The following is a 22,363-nucleotide window of genomic DNA, read 5'->3' on the forward strand; positions in this document are numbered from 1 at the left end:
TTGGATATAATGTACATGTGCTTCTTCTAAATAGTTGGCTTACTTTATACTGAGGACATTTGAAATCATGTACGTCAAATTTCCAGAGGCTCTTGAACTCACCTAAGCTACATGCAAACTGTTGCATGTGCCTCATGAGATTTTGAAGGTGAAAAGATCTATATCTTCCATGAGAGTCTCCAAAGGGACCAAGACCCAAAAAAGGTGGGGAGTCTTTGAAGCACTGATGAAATTTATGTAAGAGAGGCATTTATATAATGGATGGGTTTCCTCCTACAGTCTTCTTCTCTGGACACTGCCTCCTTCCATATGCTGAAGTAGTTGGCCTAAATAGAGCTAAATTACATGACCTCATCTTTATTTACAGAAATGACTAGCTTAGAAGTGGACATTTTACACAAGTTGGGTCAATGAATTTTCTCTCCAAAATATTTGCAAAGGAGACACTGAAAGGCTGAGCTAATTAGCTGTGCAAAGGCAAACAGAAAGGTTATGGATATTCAATAGTAGAGTCACCATTTAGGGTCATTTGCAAGGCAAATGAGTAGAAGTCACACAAAAACAGTAAGAATAGAAAGAAGAAGAAAGTGATAAGATGGTCTCTTGGAAAAAAAAAAAGTGGCCTCTGTTTTCTATTCTTTAGTGTTCTAGTCCTGTCCTCGCCCCTAGTGCTTCTGAGTTTCTATTCTTAGATTTTTTTTTTGAGAATTATATTCTTAAACATCCCCCTACTTCTATTTTCCTGATCTAATTTGAGTAGGTTGTGTTAAAAAGAGTAGAGATGCAGCTAGAGCAAATTCTTTTCAGAATGGCTTCTGTACTCTTAGGGTCAAATTGTGCTTTGAGATGTACATTTTCTTAATTGACTTCCCTGACTTCATTTTACTTTCCTCCTTGATTTCCCTTTAATATATTATATCTTGTTTTATTAGCTGCCTTTGTGTTGCCTCAAAATTTTATGGGAACAAGACAAGGTGTATACAGATAAGCAAGTATGTAAATAAATTAAATACATGATGGTGTTGTCTTTGCCTCATACTAATTCAGGCTTGAAGTCAAAAGCCCTAATCTGGGAACCTAGAAAGGCAGGTACCTTGGTGAGAGTGATTTGACACTGACGGTCCAGTTGTCAATGACTACTAACATTCACAGATGAATGTCAACAGTTCTCAAACCAAAAGCCAAGCTCTGTGATCTGACCCAACTCACCTCTTCACATTTTATCTCCTGCTGTTTCCTTTCACATACGCTACACTGTGGTCAAATTGAAAAACTCATGCCCCAGCCTTCTCTTGCTCATGCTGCTTCATTCTATTTGAAGTGCCCTTCTTTTGGGAAAAGAATTTTGAAATCTGTCCATCTTTTCTATTTTGATGCAAATGTTATTACTTCTTCCATGAAACCATCCTTAGTATTTATTTCTTCCACTGCTATCTCTTCCCTAACCCCAGATTTTCAGAAATAATCTCTCCTTTTTCTGAACTCCCAAAGCACCTGTTGTTTTCTGGGACTCACTACTTTTGATGTGCATTTCCTTCATTCATGTATGTGAATCTCCCACTGAACCGTAAATTTCAGTGATCAGGCTTTTTATGCCCTGGGCACCAATGTGTCTAACATACAGTAGGAGATGAACACATCTAAGAGGATGTTAAATGGGGCTTTTCCTTTGGGACTTTCCTTGCTGAGCCTCATATTTGAAGACCATGAATGGTAAATGGCAACTGAATGGAAAGAGAGATGACTGCCATATCTCCATTGACCCATTCAGAGGGATCCATATTGGTCTTTCACCTGTAAACATGCCTCTAACTCCAAGCAATTGTCTATGTGAGGAATACATAAAACCATAGAAATCATTAAAAGATTCCTTAAAGGGAGTTTGTTGAGTAGCAAGAACTGTGTTTTTTTTTTTTTTTTCCAGCATCACTCCAACCCAATGAAGGAGGACAAACTAGCCACTCCAGGAGAGACCAGAAGAATTTTGGTTGGTGGAGATTGGCTTGCTCATTCCAGTTGCAATATCAGAGGGAAGAGACAGGGGACAGCAGTGAGAGCAGGCTATATCCACTATCAGGTAGATCAAGTAGAAACTATGGAAATTAGACAGGCTGGAGTTGTCTTGGAAGGAATCTGTCCAGTGGAGCAATCAGTTGGGGCTAGATCAGTAGATTAAGGCTTCATAGCGTATATCACGGGAAGGCAGTTGCTGAGAGGAATTCTGAAGAATCAGAGGGAGAGAGCACTACCCACGTCAAGGAGTAGCCTAGTCCAGAGCAATTCACAGAAATCTCTGAAGAGCCTAAGAAGCACCAGTGAGTCCCATGTCAATTCGAATCAATGATATTGTTTTTGCAATGTTGGATATTTTTAAGCAATTTGTATAATTTACTTCTGAACACACATTTTAGATGCCTGCCATGTTAAAGGACAGTTGACAGGATAGAACTATAATACCCCCATATAAGTAAAAAGGCCTTTGTTCTTACTGCTCCCAGATTTCCTGAAGCAAAATTGGAGAGTAGGCAACACAAGGAAAGTAGGGACCATGGCCTTCTCTCCCACTGTTTGCTCAAAGGTCAGGCTTGATCTAGAGGAAGAAGAAGTCTGAACTGGATGAAAACATGAAATGTTGTTTATAATACCTAGGTTTTTAATGCCTAAAGATGAAATCATTTTAGTACCTGATACTGACCAGGAAATGGTCTGCCTGTGGGATGACTGAGCTTTCAGTGATAGAAAAACAATAGGGTTTGAAAGCAGAGGATCAAAAAACAAACACTGGGGTACTTGGGTGGCTCAGTCAGTTAAGTGTCCAACTCTTGATTTCAGCTCAGGGTCATGAGTTCCATCTAGCCTGACATCCAGCTCCACACTCAGCTCAGAGTCTGCTTGAGATTCTCCCTCTCCTTCTCCCTTTGCCCCTCCCTCCCTCTTTGCCTCCTCTGTCTCTCTCTCAAATAATAAATAAAATCTTTTTTAAAAATCCAACCATGTTTTTGGATTTCTACTCAGCCTACTTGTGTGCAGTCTTACTCTGTTCAAGGGTTCATTGAGTTAGCCAGTCATTTCAAAAGAAGGGAAAGAATAGGTGCAAGGTGATATCATCCATCTTATGATGAGTGCTTACAATGTGTTGATGCACTGCTGTACACGTCACATGTATTGTTTTATCTCATCCTCACAACCCTATGAGGACATTTCATACCAGGAAATTATTTCATAAATAGTTTGTAAAAGCTTTCAGAGATAAGGAATGGTAGAGAATGGCCATGCCTGCACTTTCATGCCACTGCCTGATAGCTTAGCTCCTGGAGCTTCCTGGTGTTTTTCTTTCTCTTTTTAAGCATCATTGATGGACAGCTCAGGTGGCTCAGCGGTTTAGTGCCACCTTAAGCCCAGGGCCTGATCCTGGGGACCCGGGATCGAGTCCCATATCAGGTTTCCTGCATGGAGCCTGCTTCTCTCTCTGCCTCTCTCTCTCTCTCTCTCTCTCTCTCTCTGTGTGTGTGTGTCTCTCATGAATAAATAAATAAAAGCTTTAAAAAAAAGCATCATTGACCATGTTCACAAGTAAATCATACAAATTGCTTAAAAATACCCAGTACCGCAAAGGCAATATCATTGATTCAAAATGTTTCTGTCATCTGACTATTAAGAATGTACAGAAAAATGTGTTAATGGACTACGAATATATATTTCAGCCTGAAGAATGAAAATTGTTGTTACTTACATCTCTGATGCTGGTAACTTCTGTCATGGGGTTGATATAATAAATGACTTCAATATCAGTTTCATGTTTTAAGATGTTACATGAAATTCTCAAGGTTATTAATATCCTGCATTACCTGATGTTTTATGTGTTTTCATAACACTTCTATTGTTGAACAAGGAAAAGAGATGACTATGTCATTCTTTTTCTTTGCCCTCTGTTGAGGCAGTCACCTTTCTCACTTATTAAGAGTTAGTATAAAGCCCCAAGTTCTTTGATAGGAAATTCTTTATCAGTGTCATCTCAAAGGAAGGAAATGAGCAATAGCTACTGTGAGCCGTACCTTGCTTTTGAGAGAATTCCTAGAATTAAATGCTAGCATTTGTTCTCACATGTCAAAGGCCTAGCAAAAATCTGGTTTCATGTCAATGCGAAGTATAGCTGAATAATGGAAAGTGACCTTTGAGTTTTAAAGATTTCCATTTCTAGATTTCTTGCACATTTTTCTATGTGCAAGACAGACACCTATGAAAAACTCAGAATACATTGACCATTTTATGAGGCTAAGATCTATCTGCTTTCAGGATATTTTAGTGCCAAATCTAAGGACTTCAAGCCTCAACTTGCTCCAAACACCTCTTTCAAAAAACTCACAGGTAATGTGGTTTTAGTAATAAAGATGCATCTTTTCAGAAGATTTGATTTGTGTGAGCATTTCTAGAATGCCATGGATAAACACAAATAATTCTGTTTACTAAAACACTTACTTGTTAAACAGACCATCAAGGTAATGGCTACATCTTGCATAAGATACTGGTAATTCCCAAAGAGCTGTAGTTGCTGAAAAGGAAATACAAGTAACTATAAGGGGGCGCATGGTTGCTCAGTTGGTTGAGTGTTCAACTCTTGGTTTCGGCTCGGGTCATGATCTCAGGGTCCTGGGACTGAGCCCCGCCTTGCAGTCCGTGCTCAGCAGAGTCTGCTTGAGATTCTCTCTCCCCCTCTCCACGCTCTCTTTCTTTCTCCCTCTTGAAATAAATAAATAAGTCTTGAAAAAAAAAAGTAAATACAAGTGTTGCATCTGCCATTGTTATCACTGACAAAACTTCTGAAAGTAATCAGAAAGCAACAGTTATTTTATTTCCTCTTTAAAAAGGAAATAATTTACCTGTGATCTTTATCATCTCATTGGAGAGAACAAAACCAGATCATGATTTTCCCAGTGTTTAACTTAATTCCATATTAGCAACAAGAGTTAGTCAGTTGGGCCACAGTAATCTGGCACCTGGAGTCTCAGCCTGGACAGTTGAATTCTCCACATAAGATACCCGTGGGGAACGCCAAGTTTAAAATTTTGAAATCCAAGCCTCAAATCATTCAACAGGTATTTCTTTCCATCCTTAACCATAGATTGAGAACACAATTTTGTTTTCTTGGGGTCCGTTCATTTTCACAAACTGAACAACTCTACCCCAAGTAAGCCCATTTCAGACTTCAGTCTGGTATGCTTGACTTTATAAGGTTTGTGTAGACACAGAGCTTGTTTGAAGTTCACGTTTATGGAGTCATATGTAAAAGTCAACTTGTTACCTCCAGGTACTTGCTTTGCAATCTCTGTTGCAGCCAACTCTGTTTCTCTGCTTCATAGCTGTTGACTAAGCACTAAATTATGATCTGGTCTGAACCATTTGAGACATTTATGTAAATGAGAAATATTTCTGGATTTTGAGTGTGGACCCAAGGCCCTGAAGTTTCTGATCAAAGGTTTGCGGGGGACACTCTTATTCAGGTCTAGACCATCAGAATGAATGGCTTCAGATGTCCTATCTCTGTGTAGACACAACTCTATTCATGAAGACTTTGGACCTGTGAAGTCTTTCATATTTTTCAGAAGACAAAATTGTTCCTCATCCTCCATAAATGGTTCCCCAAGGTTCTCATCCTCCAATTTTCTGTCTTCTTTACATTTTTTCCCCTCATATCCTTTCTTTCTTCTCTCAGAACGGTATAGTTATACATACACAGATGAGATGGAACAGGGATAAATTTTCAAAGGCAGCCTTAGTTTTTGTTCTAGAAACAGCTTTCCTAGAACAATGGAAAACTTTGGAAATCCACCATCCTGACCTCCCACAGGCACATAAAGACTTAGTCAAGGATGAGATCTAATGCATTCTGAGTTATAGAAGCAGAACTTGAATCTAGGTTTCCCAATTCTCAACCCAGTTCCTGTTTCTATCCACCTGGTTGCTCCTTAGCCCTCCATGTATGATTCTTGCATGCAATTGCCTACCAGATGCTAGAGTCCTGTGGTCCTTTCTTTAATCTCTCAAATGTCTTAGAAAAACAGTATAATATTTGCCTCCCTGAAGTGTTATCTGAGCCTGTTAGATCCTTTCACTTTTGAGCAAGTTATGACTGAAATAATGAAGATTACTTTCAACTTATACATATTTCTTCCATATAGCTAATTGGTTTTTAAATGATTATTTTTATCATTTAATTTCAGAAGTCCTTTTAAAAAATTTTTAAATGCAAATCCTTTACTAATGACATGTCTAAGTGTGTAAGTTCTGAGTAGGTTCAGCAGTAAAGTTCTAATATGGGAGCTTTTCTAGTTTTTGAGTCCTTCAAGGTCAAATTCAAATACTTCGTTTTCTTTTTTATCTCTTCTTAGTCTTTTGTCAAAAATATTCCATAGTTGGAGACTGATGCATTTCCTGCTCACTTATATTTAGGCTGTTCTGAAGCTCTTTTCATACTCCAAGTAAAGAAATAGATGCTTGAAGAGGTCAAGTGTCTCAGGTTATCTAGAAAAAAAACAACACTCCTAGAAAACTGATCCCTAGCTCCTTATTTCTAGCTCCATGTGTCATGTGCATTTATGCCAAGTTCCCAAGTTTGCAGACATCTAATTCGAGAAATGTCATTTATTTATAAAACATTAAATCCTGTGTAGGAACCACACCCCAAAGAATAAACCAAGGATGTAAATGCAATTAAAACTGGGAATAAATTATTTAGGTTCATACCCAATAGAGCAGTGATGTACCAATAAACTGGATTAAGCCGTACATGGTCAAGTATTTAAATACCCCAAAGGATGAAACCAGAGCAGCTCGGCCTTCTCTATTTGAGAAAAAATAAAAATAACTGGTTATGCATGATATACATCTCCCAGTCTCTTTTATATTTCAAACAGAGTTCAAGTTTAATAGCTTGTTGATATACATTCACTTAATCAATGATTCATCCTCTCAATTATTTATTGAAGTGCTCATTTGCTCATTCATCCTCTGCTTCAATCATGACCTCACTCACTGAGTCATCCACACACATTTATTTAGAGCTGATGAGGTACCAGCATTCTGCTTAGAGTCATGGAGGATATAAATGAATTAGGCACAGTCCTTATTTTCAGTGAATTAAAAAGATTAACACAGATATTATAAACATAACACATCATGATAAGGTACAAAATGTCAAGCATTGACTCGATTGTGACTCGTCTCGTCCTAACAACACTTGCTTCTGAGAGCAGAACTGTGTATGTTTGGAGTCCCACAGGAACTTCAAACTAAAGGGCAGGCATTTGTGCACAGTGTGGACGTGACTCCAACATATGAGATGAATGGGGATTTGTTGGTTCCAATACTCCAGGAAGAACCTATGGTAATAATCTGAGCTGGTGTGGAGTTCAAAAAACATAAAGACAACAGTAAAAACTGCAGGTTAAAAAGTAAGTATTTTCTCCTCTTTGAAAAAAAATTCTGTTTGAGCTGTTTGTTATTCCCTTAACTGAGGCTTGGTTCTATGGTGGGTGATGACTGATAAAGAAGATAGTGTGGGGAAGGAGCTTGCGATGGAGGAGTGGGAAATGTGACAAACAACCCCTTCTGTAGACTGCTCTTGTCAAAGCAGAAGCAAATTCACTTGGGGGGCAGCCCACGTCCTCCCTGGTGGCATGGACATCTGTGCTGCTCAAAGACTTTGTCAACGGAAGGGGTACCCGAGAAGGAAACTCTTAAAGCCAAACTAGTAACCACTTTGCCTCAGGCCTGATGAGAAGATTTGGGAGAGACAGGCCAGGATGTGCAGGCCAGATGTTTTCTACCAGGCTGTGAGACACAGCCATTTGTTTTCCACACAGAGAGTGGAGGAGCAGACAAGCTGAGGAAGGGCAACCATGTGAAGTCTGGACCGTTTTCTCACACAAACTTTGTGGTTTCATCCTCTTTATCCTTTTTTGTGTACCTTTCCAGAAAAATGAAAACACCCAGATTCAAGGGAAAGTGCAAAAAACTATTCTGAGGAAGGCATAAAGGAGGTCTGTGTTGGCCTCCAAAATTACCACTATTCTTAATGATTATGAATTTTAAGAAGCTAACTAATTTATTGATGCATTCCACAAACATTCATCAAATGCTCTGATGTATCCAGCTTAGTACTGGGCACAATAATACAGAAATGACTAAGGTGCAGTCCTTGTCCTAAAGGGCTTCAACTAGAGCAACAAGTCAACCATGTTTCAAAGGATACACATGAAAACCTGTGGGCCTCTGCATCTAAAACTGTACCTCATTGCCCCTCTGGAGGATGTTTTCTCAGGAATAAACATGCATCAAGGATGGCAAGGGTAAAATGAGCCTAACAGAACTGAACCATATCTAATTTTTATGAATCTATGAAGTATAAAAGCAAAGAGCTTCTACCCTGAAGTCTTACTAAACCATCTGCCACTGGAGAAATTTTACATCATGACTTGGATCTTAAAACACTGTATCACACTCACAAATGCATTAGGCCACACGTGTGAGACAGAGCATCTGAAATTCAAATGCCACTGCCTTTTGGATGGGTCACATAGGCACTTTGTGCAATTGTCCAAGAGTTTAAACTCCCTTCACACCTGCCAATCCCGCTTACCTTCCATAACTTCCACCTGAGAAGCCTCCTAGCCCAACTGGGCTCTTGGGCTCTTGTTAACTCTCCAGTTTAAACCCCGTTTCTAAACATGGCTCTCCACTTCCTCCACCTGGAGTATCCTCCCATCTCCTTCCTGTTTACACACGTACCATCCATCCTTCAAGTTCCAGCTCCCCTGCTGAAACCTTCCTTCCTGGCTTGAGCTATATCTGTACCTTTATGGAACCAAGGCAAAGATTTGTTTCAACCTTCCTCCACCGCACACATTTCCAAGCACAATATTTTAAAAAGCTCCATGAGTTGTGTTGATGATGGAAAGCATGACCTGGAGAGAGGGTCCTGGGCACTCTCATTTTGTGGTTGTCATGCTGTGAACCAGAGTTAAAGCAGTAGAGAGAGTAAGGAGAGGGCTTGGAGGGAGTCTTGAAAGACAAAACCAGTAAAACACAATGCCCGCTAGGCTACAGGTGAAGAAGGGAAAGAGTTGAAAGCAATTTGAGCTTCTCAGGGCTTTAAGGACAAGAGAACACAGGAATAGGAGGAGGAGCTTCTCTGGAGGTGCTGATGTTTCAGGGTGCAGAAGAATACAGGTACACACCCCCCGAGATCAGGGGGATGTGTCAAGGTGTCCCTGCTCCACAACCAGACACAGGCATGGAATTTCAAGAGTGGCACTGTTGGGTGAGTGATTCCCACTAGTAGTTGCCCATTCAGCTACACAGACACACCAAGGGGCATGCTGGAGAACTTCACCGTCATCCTTTTTAAATAAATTTCAAGTTTTTGTGATCTCTTTCGGACTGGTCATGAAGATAGATGGAAGATTCCCCATGGTATTTTAGGAAGCTACAGGGGAATAAGGTTTGTGAAAAAGAAGATGAAACCTAACATTTTATTCTTAACTACATTTCAAATATGAGTAGAGACAAAATCAGCAATGAGAATAGAGTGGAGGCGAGGGAGCTATACTGAGAAAATAATCAAGTTTTTAATTCCTTCCCCTTCCCTCTGTCGTAGTCTTTCATGGGATCATTTGGGATATTTGCTGATTCGTATCTTGGAAATGTAACAGTATTTGGGGAAGCTATCTGATGCAACATTCCCTTCATGCTTCCTCACCCACCCCAATCCCAGGGAGGAAGTTTCCAGTATGTACCTGACATATAAAATAAGGGAGAGGAGAAGTAAGAAATGGCAAGAAATGGTTTTTTAATATCAACCCTACCTTTCAACTATCCCCATGACATAGGCTTTTACCCTGTAAGCCTCAGCAAAAGTCACTTTTTTGGTGGCTTTTACCAGCATTTCCAACCAGTACTAATGGCTCTTTGATTAGTGCTCTGATAGCACTTTACCCCATACCTCTGTTGTGACATTTATCACTTTAAATTATGGTCGAATTCTGTCCCGAGTCAGACAATGAGCCTCTTGGTCATGGGGGTGGAAGGGGAAGTAGTGGCTTACCTGATGAGCTGAGGCACACACTCAATGTTTGCCATTTTCGACGTGAAATGGGAAGCCACCGATGCCTCCTGCTCTGACAGTGAAATGCCTGCATGAGCCATTTTCAAAGCCTAGAATGATAAATCCACATCATACTCAGGACTCCTTGGGTCAGGCTGTAACTCTTCAAACACCATGAAGCAATTCTTCACATTGTTGAGTTTATAACACTGTAACCTTCCAGCCCTAAGACTGTGTTTATGCTGTCCCTTCACTTGGAGTACCCTCCCTCTCCTGATCCAGAAAGTCATCAATAAAGAGGCGCCAGCTAAATAATGACCCTGAGGTAGAAGAGTGGTGGGTGTGTTCACATCCATGTGTGTGTGTATTGGTTGTGGGATGTAGATGTGATAAGAAAATGGAAGCACTTATTCAAGAAATCCACTAGAAAGATAACAGCATTTGAGTAGACATTTGTGAGGGCCTTCCCCATCGGTTCTTATCACTCAGCAGGCCATCTTCATGAACAAAAGGAGAAGATATCTAACCCTCACCTTTTCCCGGGTGGCTTGATCTAGACAACAGGCTACCTGCTAGGATGAAGTACAGCATCTTCACAGCAGACAGAGACCAGATCATATGAGTCACAGATCATTCTAAGACATGTGTTGCCTCACTAATTAAAGGTGAATTCATTGTCACCAAGCCTAGAAGCAGCCGAGAGAGTCACAGAGCTGACAATGGCTAATAAGCAGGTCAGCGAGTTCTTGATCCTACAAGAATTGGATGACCATAAAATGGGATTTCATATTTCTATAGTTCTGTAGCACCGCAAAGAATCTGTTACCATGGCTGGTACATACTAAATTTCTGTTCAGTAAATATTAGAATATTTCCTTCTTCCTCTTTTCTCTCTTAGTATTTTGTTTCTCTATTACATATTTTAGGGCCATCTACTTTATGTTTGGGTTAATATGATGTGTGATTCTTTCCCTAACCAGATAATGAATTTTAGGGAGGCAGAGACTATGTCCTTTTTTAACATATTTATTTCCTTTGTTATAAATTCTACATAACTAAGGGAATGGGTACTCATTTTAGGTTTTGAAGAGCAGATTAACAACTGGCTTCTCATGAAGTGTAAGTTAGAAAAATTTATAATAGATCTTTAAATGTGAGCACAGTTTTTCACAGAACTTTGAAGAAAATATGTAAAAAAGAAAGTAAAACAGCTACCTGGATCTTAAGTATCTAACAGTCTTTGGAAATACAAAGCAATCCTCTTCAGTTTTATAATAAAAATTTTGTACTGAAAATATTTTGTTATTTACAAAAATCTTAAAGGTAGTCTACTGCTTCAACATATCTTCAAAACTCAGAATCTAGGCATGTCTGGGTGGCTCAGATGCCTTTGGCTCAGGTCATGATCTCAGGGCCCTGGGATCAAGTCCCAAGTCATGCTCCCTGGTCAGCGGGGAGTCTGCTTCTCCCTCTCCCTCTGCCTCTCCCCCCTGCTCTCTCTCTCTCTCTCTTTCTCTGTGTGTGTGTGTCTCAAATGAATAAATAAAATATAAAAAAACAAAACAAAACAAAACAGAATCTAAAACATGTGCTGCCTTCTATTGTAAATGGGAAGTCATCTGCTGAGAATCATTAATGTAGGCTTGCTATAGTTTGTAATGGCCAAGTAGTTTGGTCTATGAGTTCACTGATGGTAAGAATTTGTGGTTAAAGCCAACTTTTCGAAACTAACCCTAGAGAAGTTTGGCAGGAAAAAAAATGTAGTTTATATATAATTAAAACTTTAAATCATCCATTTCAAATGTTTTCTTCATTAAGCCTTCACCAGTTGTGTGACTTCAGACAAAATAAAAAAGTAAAAATAAATAAATAAAAATAAAATAAAATGGAAGAAAAGAAAGAAAAAGAGAATTCACATCCCTGAGATTCACTCTTGTATCAATAACACGAGACATTTAAACCAGCTCATCTTGTAAAGTCCCTTCTGGGTCTGAACTTTCCTTGGCTTTTTTATTCTGAGAGTTGTCAGAAAACAGCAGAAGTGGCTCATCTGACTTTGTTCTTCTTGGCATCCAGCCCACACTCAGGTGTGGGGGGGGATATAAACAGCCAACTGATGAAGCGATTCCTGGCACAGGGGTGAGGTGACAGACCCTGGGGAACCGTGGGGCCCTCAAGAGGGACAGTGGGGAACTGCCTGCATTGGTTGAAGTAATTTCTACTTACCCCACAGTCATTAGCCCCATCTCCACACATGGCCACATAGTAACTGCAGGAGACAGCATGAGAGAAGTTAATGCCTTAATGCCTCACTTGTATAATTTCCATCAAAACCAACTCACATGTGATGTGTGTATGTGTGTGTGTCTTGAACACACATGCAATGAGGCTGATGGAAAATAACTTGGAGAGAAATATTCCCGGAGGAATAAGGCCATTGTGTTATTTAAATTGTTTCAATCACACAGAAGTGATAGTGATTCTGCCAAAGACATCCACCAAGATGATCACACATTTCAAAAGAAGTCCTGGGTGACTGTATCGACTAGGACTAAGCTTAAGAACGTGCAGCCATAATCACAGCACTTCCCACACCTAACACACAGATATAACCTAATCCATCTGTGTTTTGGTGGCTGACGTCATTGAGAGTTTAGAGTTTAGTATACACTAGGAGGAGAAACACTTGGGAAATGGTTGAACAGATAGAACCAGAGACAGAGACATATAATCTTGATGCATCCTGGAGTAATAGGAGATAATATGCTCCCCATCGATCCTGGTTTGATGTGCAAAGACAACAACATAAACAGAAGAGCAAATATAAAGCTATTGACAAAGAAAAGGAATTTCTGATGCAGGACACACTCTGTCTTCTCTTATAGGTAAATAATACACCATAGGTATTGATTAATGGCAATACTATTAAAGGCTCAAGGACAATTTGCCAAAAACACACAAAATAACAAAATCAATACAGGCAAAAAATGAAGTTCTCAGACAATTTCCTTATTACTAGTTGGCATATAAGAAATGGTCATTTTTATAAGTCAAAAATGATCAAATGTAAATAAACTCAAGAGGTTCGACCTAATATTTGGCTATTATACATGAAGATCCCCCTGTGGATGTTTCATGTGCTCACGTGCATGTCATGACTATGCACATTTGCTAAAGCGGCTTCCTTTCTTCAGGCTTAAGGCACATGTTTAGTCTTTGCATCACACGAAGAATCTTAAATGTGTTAGTGTTCCCTGAAAGCAGGTGAGAACTCGATAGCCTTATGCGCATTGCCAGGGATAAAGGCAGGAGGTGTAAGATGGGGAAATTGAGAAGACAGTTCATTCTGAGGCAACATCTATCTTCCTGAATTGATTTTTCTTTAGGGGAATATAGCTTTTCAAAAGTAAGCATATAAATTGGCAAAGTTTCTTAGGCTTTTGAGAAGAGTAAAATTACTTTCCTCAGCCACTATCTTATAATGACCATGTAAGTGAAATAGTCATTTTAGACACCAGTTACTAACCCAGCCTCAAGGCATTATGGGATTTGATAGGCAGTTTCTTAAAACTTCCCTAAAAATGCTTTGGCAACAAAAAATAATAGTGAAAGGCAGTCTCCTGGTGTTATCTACTGCTTATCATCAATTATGTGAAGTTTCACCATTCTCCTTTTCTTTTCAGTTTCCAGAAATCTATAGCCCAGACATTGTAATGTTCCTAGAAAGCTGTAGGTAGGTCTGGTCTCAAAAACTACTTCATTCTGATGTGACCTGGTCATCTATATTTTTAAGGGATGGAAGGAAGGACTTTATTTTTATTTTTTATTTCTTTTTAACTTTGGCTTCTATACCTAAACCCCTGCCAGGGCCAGATACAGTGAAAATATCTCTCCGCCTCTTTCCTGGAGGACCTGAAATCATTCATATATCTTCTAATGGACTAATCTCAAATAATTCCAGGGGACAACTCACACACTTCTCCATTTTTCCTGTTCTGAACCATACAAGTCCCTATTTTTCTATTCTCCATGTTCAAGCTGAGAATTTTCATTTAAGTTATGCTGTACAGGCCACAGAAGAAATTCTGTCTGGGGTAGGCAGCTTCCAAAAAGGCTCTCTGTTACTGCCACCTCTTAGTATTCATAATGTTGTATAAAGCCCTTCCTTGATTGTGGGCTGCACTAGTGACTTGCTTCTCATAAAGAAAATACAGCAAAAGTGATAGGATATCACTTCTGAGATGAGAATATAAAAAATGGTGACACCTCTCTCTCACTTGCTCTTCTTGCTTGCTCACTCTTGTAGAAGCTAGCTACCAGACTGTGAGCTGCCTTATGAAATGAGCTGTGTGGCAAGGAACTGCGGGTGGCTTTTGTCCAACAGCCAATGGAAAACTGGGGCTCTTACCCAACCACCCACAAGGAACTAAATCCTGCCAACAACATGAGAGGGAGGCTGGTGGCAGGCTCTCCTCCTGCAGCGCTGAGGGAGCTGCAGTCCTGTAGACACCCCATTGCAGACTTGTGAGAGGCCCCAAGACAGAAGACTCCATTAAGCACACCTGGATTTCTGACCCATAGGAATGAAAAATAATAAATAGTGTTATTCTAAGCTACTAAATTCAGAGGTAATTTGTTACACAGCAATAGACAGTGAATACATTCTCCTTTCATGCAATAATACCTACTTTAATTTCTGAAATTCTTCGACAAGACTAGATTTCTGTGCAGGTGACATTCTTGCAAAAATGGTTCCATTCACCAGAATCTAAAGAGAACAACAACTATTGCAATAATATCAGGATGAAGAACACCTCTTAAATAAAAGAACAGCCCTGAAAATCATTCCTGGCCATCGTCTGAATACAGCCTTGGGCGGTGTGTCATTAGCCCAAATGTCAGGACAAGGAGAAAGGGGACTCAACGCTTTACTCTTCAACTTTCACTTTCATCCCCCATCACAACTTTATGACTTCCTTCCAGGCCATCTTTCTGAGACGGGATAACCTTGAGTTAAGAACTGGAAAGTGGTAGAGAATATGGGACAAAAATGCTTGAGGAAATAAAGTTCTTTTTACTAAACACCATCTCTACAATTGCAGCATAGGTAGAGGAAAAGCAATAGATGAGGAGTAGAGAACAAAGTTCTATTCTCAGCCCTGGTCCAAGTAGGTGGGCAAACCTTCAACAAGGGACCTAACCTCTCTGAGTCTCAGCTGCCCCATCTCCTCAAGGAGGAACTGCACTAACAACTTTCTAGGAGCCTCTGGGGTCTAGATTCAATGGTCCTTGACTGGTAAGGCGAATTTTCAAGAAACTGCTAACAGATGGTTGCTGCCCTCAGCTTGTGCTCCACTTATCTCCTTCACACTGACAGTACAACCCTGCACAGCACTATTTTTAAATAGACACACAGAGGACAAGATAACAAATGGTTTTGAAAATAAACCATGGGGCCTTTGTTTCCTGCTGCTGTAACTTAAGAATCCTGACAGGAAGGGGAATAGAGCTCAACCTGGCGTGAGTTGGTGGCTTTCAGAGAGAGACGTTGACCCACAAAGTAGGTAGCTCATTTGGAACGATTTGGGGTGCTCCTTGCTGAGGAGGAAGAGATGGAGGGAGACTGAGATCGGGCTGGCTATGGGGGGTGAAGAGCTGTACCAGAGCTTAGATTCTGGAGAGGGGGTCAGGTACCTGTGCAGGACCAGGTTGGGCTGGGCAACTTCTGAAGGAGCAGTGCCCCCTTGGGGGTGTTTACTCCCCAAATCTGAGACAACTTCACTGATCATCGCCTTCACTAGTCTCTTCTTTTTTTCCTCACTAATTTGAGAGCAAAACAAAACATTTCGTTTCACCAGTACTTACTTTTGGAAGCAAGCTGTTGAAATGCTGAAATATCACTTGGTATGATTTCCCACTCATTGCAAAATGGTAACAGCTCCCTCTTGTTCCATCAGGCACTGAACTGTTCCCAATGTTAAGGTAGGTTTCCTAAATTCAAAAGGGCATGGTTTCCACATGGGTTCTTTTAAATTTTTTTTTTAAATTTTTATTTATTTATGATAGTCACAGAGAGAGAGAGAGAGAGGCAGAGACACAGGCAGAGGGAGAAGCAGGCTCCATGCACCGGGAGCCCGACGTGGGATTCGATCCCGGGTCTCCAGGATCGCGCCCTGGGCCAAAGGCAGGCGCCCAACCACTGCGCCACCCAGGGATCCCCCACATGGGTTCTTAAGGAATGTCTCCGCTTTCCTATGTTTTATGGAAGGACGTGCGCTCAAGTTACATAGCAGGGAGAGGGCCAGCAAATGCATAATGTGTAATTTGTCCATGGAACTTAGACTCAGATGAAGGAAACACTCAAAATGTCCTCCCCAAATTATATGAACATATAAGATGTTGACAACATAATGGTCAGGATCCTGTCTTAGGAGATAATACAGTGATGTATGTCTACTAAGGAAATGTTCCAAGGTACCAGTTAGTGATTCCAAGGAAGATTAGATAACATCCGTCTCTCCTCTTTCTTCTCCTCTTCATGCAGGTTTTTATTTCCTAAGATCTTTTACCATTCATTCATCATACACCATGCCCCAATTTCTTCCCTTTAAAATAGGCAGAATCCTTCTTTCGGGCCTACTCCTTATAGTATTTGCCTTCTCCCCACCTCAACAGGTGACACGTTCCCTCATGGTTCCCAGTTCCTCCTGCATACCCTATGTTCCATTGTACCAGTTCAACTCCTTTGCTGAAACCCCTTCGGTCCTGCCCTCCACCCAACAGTGTGTCCCATCACTGCATTCTAGACCCACTTGGCTCAGCCCAAAGAGAGAGCACCCATCATGTTGATAGCTGATCATGTTTTTCATGCAACATTTCTCAGAGTTCCTTACATTAGTCTAGGACTCTGAGAACAAATAGTATAGAAGGCAAGAACATTTTTTTCACTAGAGAGATCCATTTTAGGGAAAGCATTGTGTTGGGAAGAAAAATATTTTGATGTGGGAGGCTAGGCGATACATCCTTCCCTTTGCAACCCCTGTTGCAAAATAGCCAACAAAAGGTATGCTTAAAGCATTCCATAGGAGGTAAGGACAGAGCTCCTTTTGCTTTCACCAGACAGTTAGAGAAGGAAAGTGTGGTGGGAGGGAGGCAGAGAAGAGGAGAAAGCCCGAGACTGTAATGTGACTTCTCCCAGTAACACCCAAAACTTCAGTAAAGGCATTAAACTGGTGAATGGGTAATGTGAGTGGACTGTTTGTTAAAAATTAGTGAAGACCTGAGCTTTATCATACAGCGTAATTGAGGCAACATGCATTGATGCAGAAGCAAGTGAGTTTGCAAGGAAATAAGCACCAGAAATCTCTGGTGATTTCAGAGAGAACATAGAGAGCTTTCATCTTCATAGCCAATGCAACGGGGTTGAGCCAAGTGGGGGCAAAGTCACTCTGTACAGTTGTGCAGCTTGTATACTGAACAAGGTCTACTCTACACTTAACAAGCCAAAGGGCTATCAGCCTGGAGGAAGGGGAATTTTATAACTTATCGCCTGGAAGACCACCTCCTTGAATTCACACATAGGCAGAATTTCACATTTAGTGATGGGATGTCAGGCTGCAACCCATTTTCTTCACAAAAGCACAGGAAGTTTGCTATGTAGAGAAGCCTGAAACCTCTTAACCTCATGTCATGGACACAGCGCATTCTTAATGCCCATGGATCTGGGTGCCATCAGATAGATTTAAATCAAATTTAAATTTGATTTCCTGCTCTGCGACTTGCCAGTTGTGTGTGTTGGGCAAGCTTACTTTGCTGGGCCTCAGTTCTCTCATTTGCAAAATGAACAATTTGTCAGCTGTATAGCCTAACTGGAAAAATCAAATGGGAAATATGGATGTAAATCATTGGTTCTCAACAATGACTGCACATCAGAATCTAGGGGAGGAAGGGCTGATGCCAGCTCCCAACCCAGAGATTTGGATTTAATCAATAAAACCTTGGCACTGGAAGCTTGAAACCTCTTCCAGGTGATTTCTTTGTGCAGCCAGGGCTGAGAAGTGCTGGTGGAAACACTAAATGCTTTTCAAACTGCAGAACTCTGGACAGCTGTGAGGGGTTTTGACTGTGGTGCCTTCCAATGCCGAGAGAAGGCTGCTGAGGCCAGGGCTGTGTGTCATCAGGCCAGGCCACTGAGGACCTTCTAACATTTGCTCACATTCCTCCCCAATCCATTCTCTTGGTTCTCGATCAGCTGCCAAGTCACAGAGGCAGGAACAAAATCTTCTGGTTCATTGGCTTCAACAAGGATCACTTGGCTTCCTCTAGGAATCATTTCGGAATTCTTTGCCACAGTGATGGCTGTTTGAAGGTTGTCACCTAGATGACAAAGAGAGTCAGCTTGCTTTCTGTATAAATCTCTTGGCAGCCAGAATTGAGCCCTGCTTCCTCTGAGTGGCTATACCACATTGTTGGTGCTCTTTGGGGGGCATTTCCCTCTTTCTGCCCTATTTTATTACCATTTGGCAGCACCTCTTGCCCAAGCCTATCTGTCCCTAGTGATCAAAAACTATGTCTGTATCTCCCTCCCACAATAGCATCATGTCCTGAACATTGCATATTTACAAAACAGGCACAAATGAATAAAGACATGGTTAAGCACTTAGTGGTGAAGGTAAAATGATGGTTCTCTGATAGCATGGAACCATCCTGGGGATGTGGATTGCAGTCAACAGAGAATAGAACACTGAAAGCTGGGCCATGCTTGGATTGGATCGGCACATGCCATGCCTGCCCACAGCCCTAGAGGACAGTCTAGCAGAGTCTGAACAGTCTTTACACAGAAGTCTCACTGCGGCTTCTGATGAGCACATATTTACTCTTGTGTTTAAACATTTACTGTGAGCCTACTAGCACTGTGCTAAGCCTGGGTAGGGAGAGGGCAGCATTAGACATAGACAATGAAGTATGATCTCTGCCCCCAAAGCTCATGGACATGTCAAGGCTGATGCACGTATGCCTGGTAATGGGAACCCAAGGTAACAGATGACAGTTAAGGATTTTTCCTTCTACCTGAGCCACGTGAACCCATGCAGCTCATATGGTCTTTTTCTGAGGCTTGAGATACATTAAATATATCAGACCTCCAGAAACACACACCAGTAATCATCACCATCCTGATGCGGGCTTCACTCAGTTCCTTCAAGACTGGTTTGGTTTCCTTTTTCAAGCGATTCTCCATTATGAGAAGTCCCAGAAATGTCAACTCTGACTCCACCTTCTCTCTTTGGATTCAGAAAAAAATCAGTATTAAAGCTTATTAAAGTCTTGACAGCTGAACTTTATTTCTTCCTTCTAAAACTATTTCTAAGTTTTATCAATGTAATACATGCATATGTTTTCAAAATCAAAAAGAACCCAAAAGCTTATGATAAAAACCCATAGTCCTTCTCTCCATACCCCTCCACCCCTTCTCCTTCCCAGAGGCAACCACTTCTATGTCTTTTAGCAACTTCTCCCAGTTTCAACACCATTTTTTAAAAAATGTACTTATCTACCAACTCTTCTGTTGGTTTTTTAGACTTTTGTTAATTGTATTATACTTTTTTTTATTTCAAAGACTTTTTTTTACCTTATAATCATTTTAGTTAGACATTGATTAAGTATGCACTGCATACGGGATACTATGATAATAGTTGCATATAGAATCACTCATTTCCACCTCCATCTGTAACCTCCAGAAAATACAGGACATCAGCCAAGCATTTGAAAAGTTTTCAGATGGGATCCCTGGGTGGCGCAGCGGTTTGGCGCCTGCCTTTGGCCCAGGGCGCGATCCCGGAGACCCGGGATCGAATCCCACGTCGGGCTCCCGGTGCATGGAGCCTGCTTTTCCCTCTGCCTGTGTGTCTCTGCCTCTCTCTCTCTCTATGACTATCGTAAATAAATAAAAAAAAAAGAAAGAAAATCCAGAGTCCCATGAAACATTAAAAAAAAAAAAGAGAAAAGTTTTCAGAATTTAAAATTGGAAGCTCGAAGTCTAATTGGGTTACATTCATTATGCGGGACCTCTCTTCAGGAATGGAATAAGGTGACTTTTTAAATAGTAAACATGAGGGCCAAGATCTCTTTCTTAATCTCACATTTTTCCTTTTTCTGTCCAGAGAGGAGTTAAGATTGCAGGAAGAGAGGGAGATCTAGGGATCTAACCTTGATGCATATGGTCAGTCAACCCTGATGTTGGGTCCCATCACCACCTCCACCTTCCATAGTATGTGACAGAGCCAAGCCTCAGTCTCTCGGGTTCCATGGGGTGAAGCAACTTCTGTCTTCTGCTATTTCTCTCTCTGACATGGTGTAGACTATGCTTCTTCCACCTGCTGATTTAGCTGCCACTCCCTCCACCTACTTTACCTCTTACAGAAATGTATAGAAATCTCTCATCTGCACTTATCACTTGTCTTGTTTTCTTTGATATAGTTTCTTTTCTATCATGTTGGTAGGACTTGGGAGGGAGAGGAAATAAACATGTGGTCAGTAAACCTTCTTTAAGAGAAAGGTCAGGGTTGGATTTCCTGATGAAAGATATAACTCACACTTAGATGGGAACATGGTGAAGAAACATCTCTCTGGAGCAGAGAACAAGTTACTACATCTTCATTCAATGGAATGAAAATTCCATTCATCAAATAACTAGTCTGTTTTAGACCTTATTGTAGGCACTTTGGTGAATACTCAGATAATTAGATATGAATCTTGCCTTAGTAATCTCAGAGAATATTACAAAAGATCTACCCAATACAGAATGTGTTAAATTCCCATCATTTATCTTCGTGACTTTCTATTATAAATTGGATTAATATTTTCTAATGAGTTAGAACTAAAAGAAAGATCCAGAAACCTTCCCACCAATTGATTCTGTTTTTGGTCTCTATTTTACAACTCTTCCTCTCTTTCACCAATTCAGGCACTTAAGCCTCTTGCTACTCTGCAAAATTCTGTGTTCACTATTCCTATTGCCTGCAATGTTCTTCCTCTGCATACTCATATGCTTTGCTCCCTTACTTTACACATATTTCTGTTCAAATGTCACTTTCCAGAGGACTCACTGATCACCTCATGTAAAAGGGCATTATTATCTATCTTCCCAATTTAGGAATAAGCTTCTGAGGGCAAAGGTTTTATTTTATTCGCTTCTGAATCTTCAGTGTCTTGAAGAGCATCTCACAGAGTCAAGCTCGATAGAAATTTGCTAAACCAACAAAATGGAGAATTTTGATAAAGTATTTCTTCTATTTTCTAGTTTGGGATGTTTATTTTCTAAAAACAAATGAAACTCTTCTATTTCCCTTTTATGATACCAGCTTTTAAGAAGTTTTTGATTTTCCTGATTGGGAAACTTTGCTAAATATAATTTGATTCTAATAAAACTCAAAGTGTTTTCCTTTTCTCTGCTTGAAAACAATAACTAAATTTTAAGAAGCATAATAGGCTCCTGCTACTCTCTAGGAAAATCTGAGATGGTTGGAAATCTAACACATCACTTTGTTATATTTATAATAATGTCTAGTAACTTTTTAAGAAAGATTTTATTTATTTATTCATGAGAGACACACACACACACACAGAGGCAGAGACACAGGCAGAGGGAGAAGCAGGCTTCCCTGTAGGGAGCCTGATGTGGCACTCGATCCCAGGACTCTGGGATCACAACCTGAACCAAAGGCAGACGCTCAACTGCTGAGCCACCCAGGTGCCTACTAGAGGCCTTTAAATGAGAACATCACAAGCTGCACTACTATGTGGCAGCAGGTTGGTGGCTATCCTCCTTGTCTAGCTACATAAATTTTTTCTTCACACATATACCTGGCTTTTGTTATTAGATTTTTGTCTTGAAAAATTACAAAATCCTATGTGTTATGGGTCTTCATGCTTGCTCAAGAATAGCTAACACCTTGAATGTTAAATCTGAGAGTGTCATTCATCTATTTCAAAATGAGCTTTGTGATTCTATTTAGAAGATTAAAATTTCATGGCTGAAAGCGTCCTTAAAGATCATCCAATCCTATACTTTAGAGATGAGGGAAATAGAACAGGGTAAGGAAGGGACAATGATTCCACTAGAGCAGATGGGCAGAGGTTGTAAATAGTTACACTGAGCCAAGGATATCCACATCTTATGCAAAGGTGCTAATTGTGTGTAAGTGAAGGTCTCTATCAGTGACACAAAATCAAAGATAATAATGCATAGACAACTTGTTATTC

The 22,363-nt window shown here is 40.5% G+C and overlaps 1 protein-coding gene across 1 annotated transcript in view; it reads right to left on the bottom strand.

The window, feature by feature from the left end:
• ATP13A5 (ATPase 13A5) overlaps positions 1 to 22,363 on the bottom strand; it is a 129,313-nt gene that overhangs the window by 17,737 nt on the left and 89,213 nt on the right. Inside the window, exons 18-25 of the mRNA XM_055307766.1 lie at positions 19,259 to 19,383; positions 18,318 to 18,478; positions 15,968 to 16,093; positions 14,791 to 14,870; positions 12,329 to 12,371; positions 10,103 to 10,212; positions 6,745 to 6,841; positions 4,480 to 4,552 (exon numbers count right to left, since the gene is read on the bottom strand). Of these exons, the coding sequence (XP_055163741.1) occupies positions 4,480 to 4,552; positions 6,745 to 6,841; positions 10,103 to 10,212; positions 12,329 to 12,371; positions 14,791 to 14,870; positions 15,968 to 16,093; positions 18,318 to 18,478; positions 19,259 to 19,383 (815 nt within the window). The remainder of the gene's footprint in view (positions 1 to 4,479; positions 4,553 to 6,744; positions 6,842 to 10,102; positions 10,213 to 12,328; positions 12,372 to 14,790; positions 14,871 to 15,967; positions 16,094 to 18,317; positions 18,479 to 19,258; positions 19,384 to 22,363) is intronic.

The sequence above is a fragment of the Nyctereutes procyonoides genome, unplaced genomic scaffold (genome assembly GCF_905146905.1).
Source record: "Nyctereutes procyonoides isolate TBG_1078 unplaced genomic scaffold, NYPRO_anot_genome, whole genome shotgun sequence".
Lineage (NCBI taxonomy): Eukaryota > Metazoa > Chordata > Mammalia > Carnivora > Canidae > Nyctereutes > Nyctereutes procyonoides.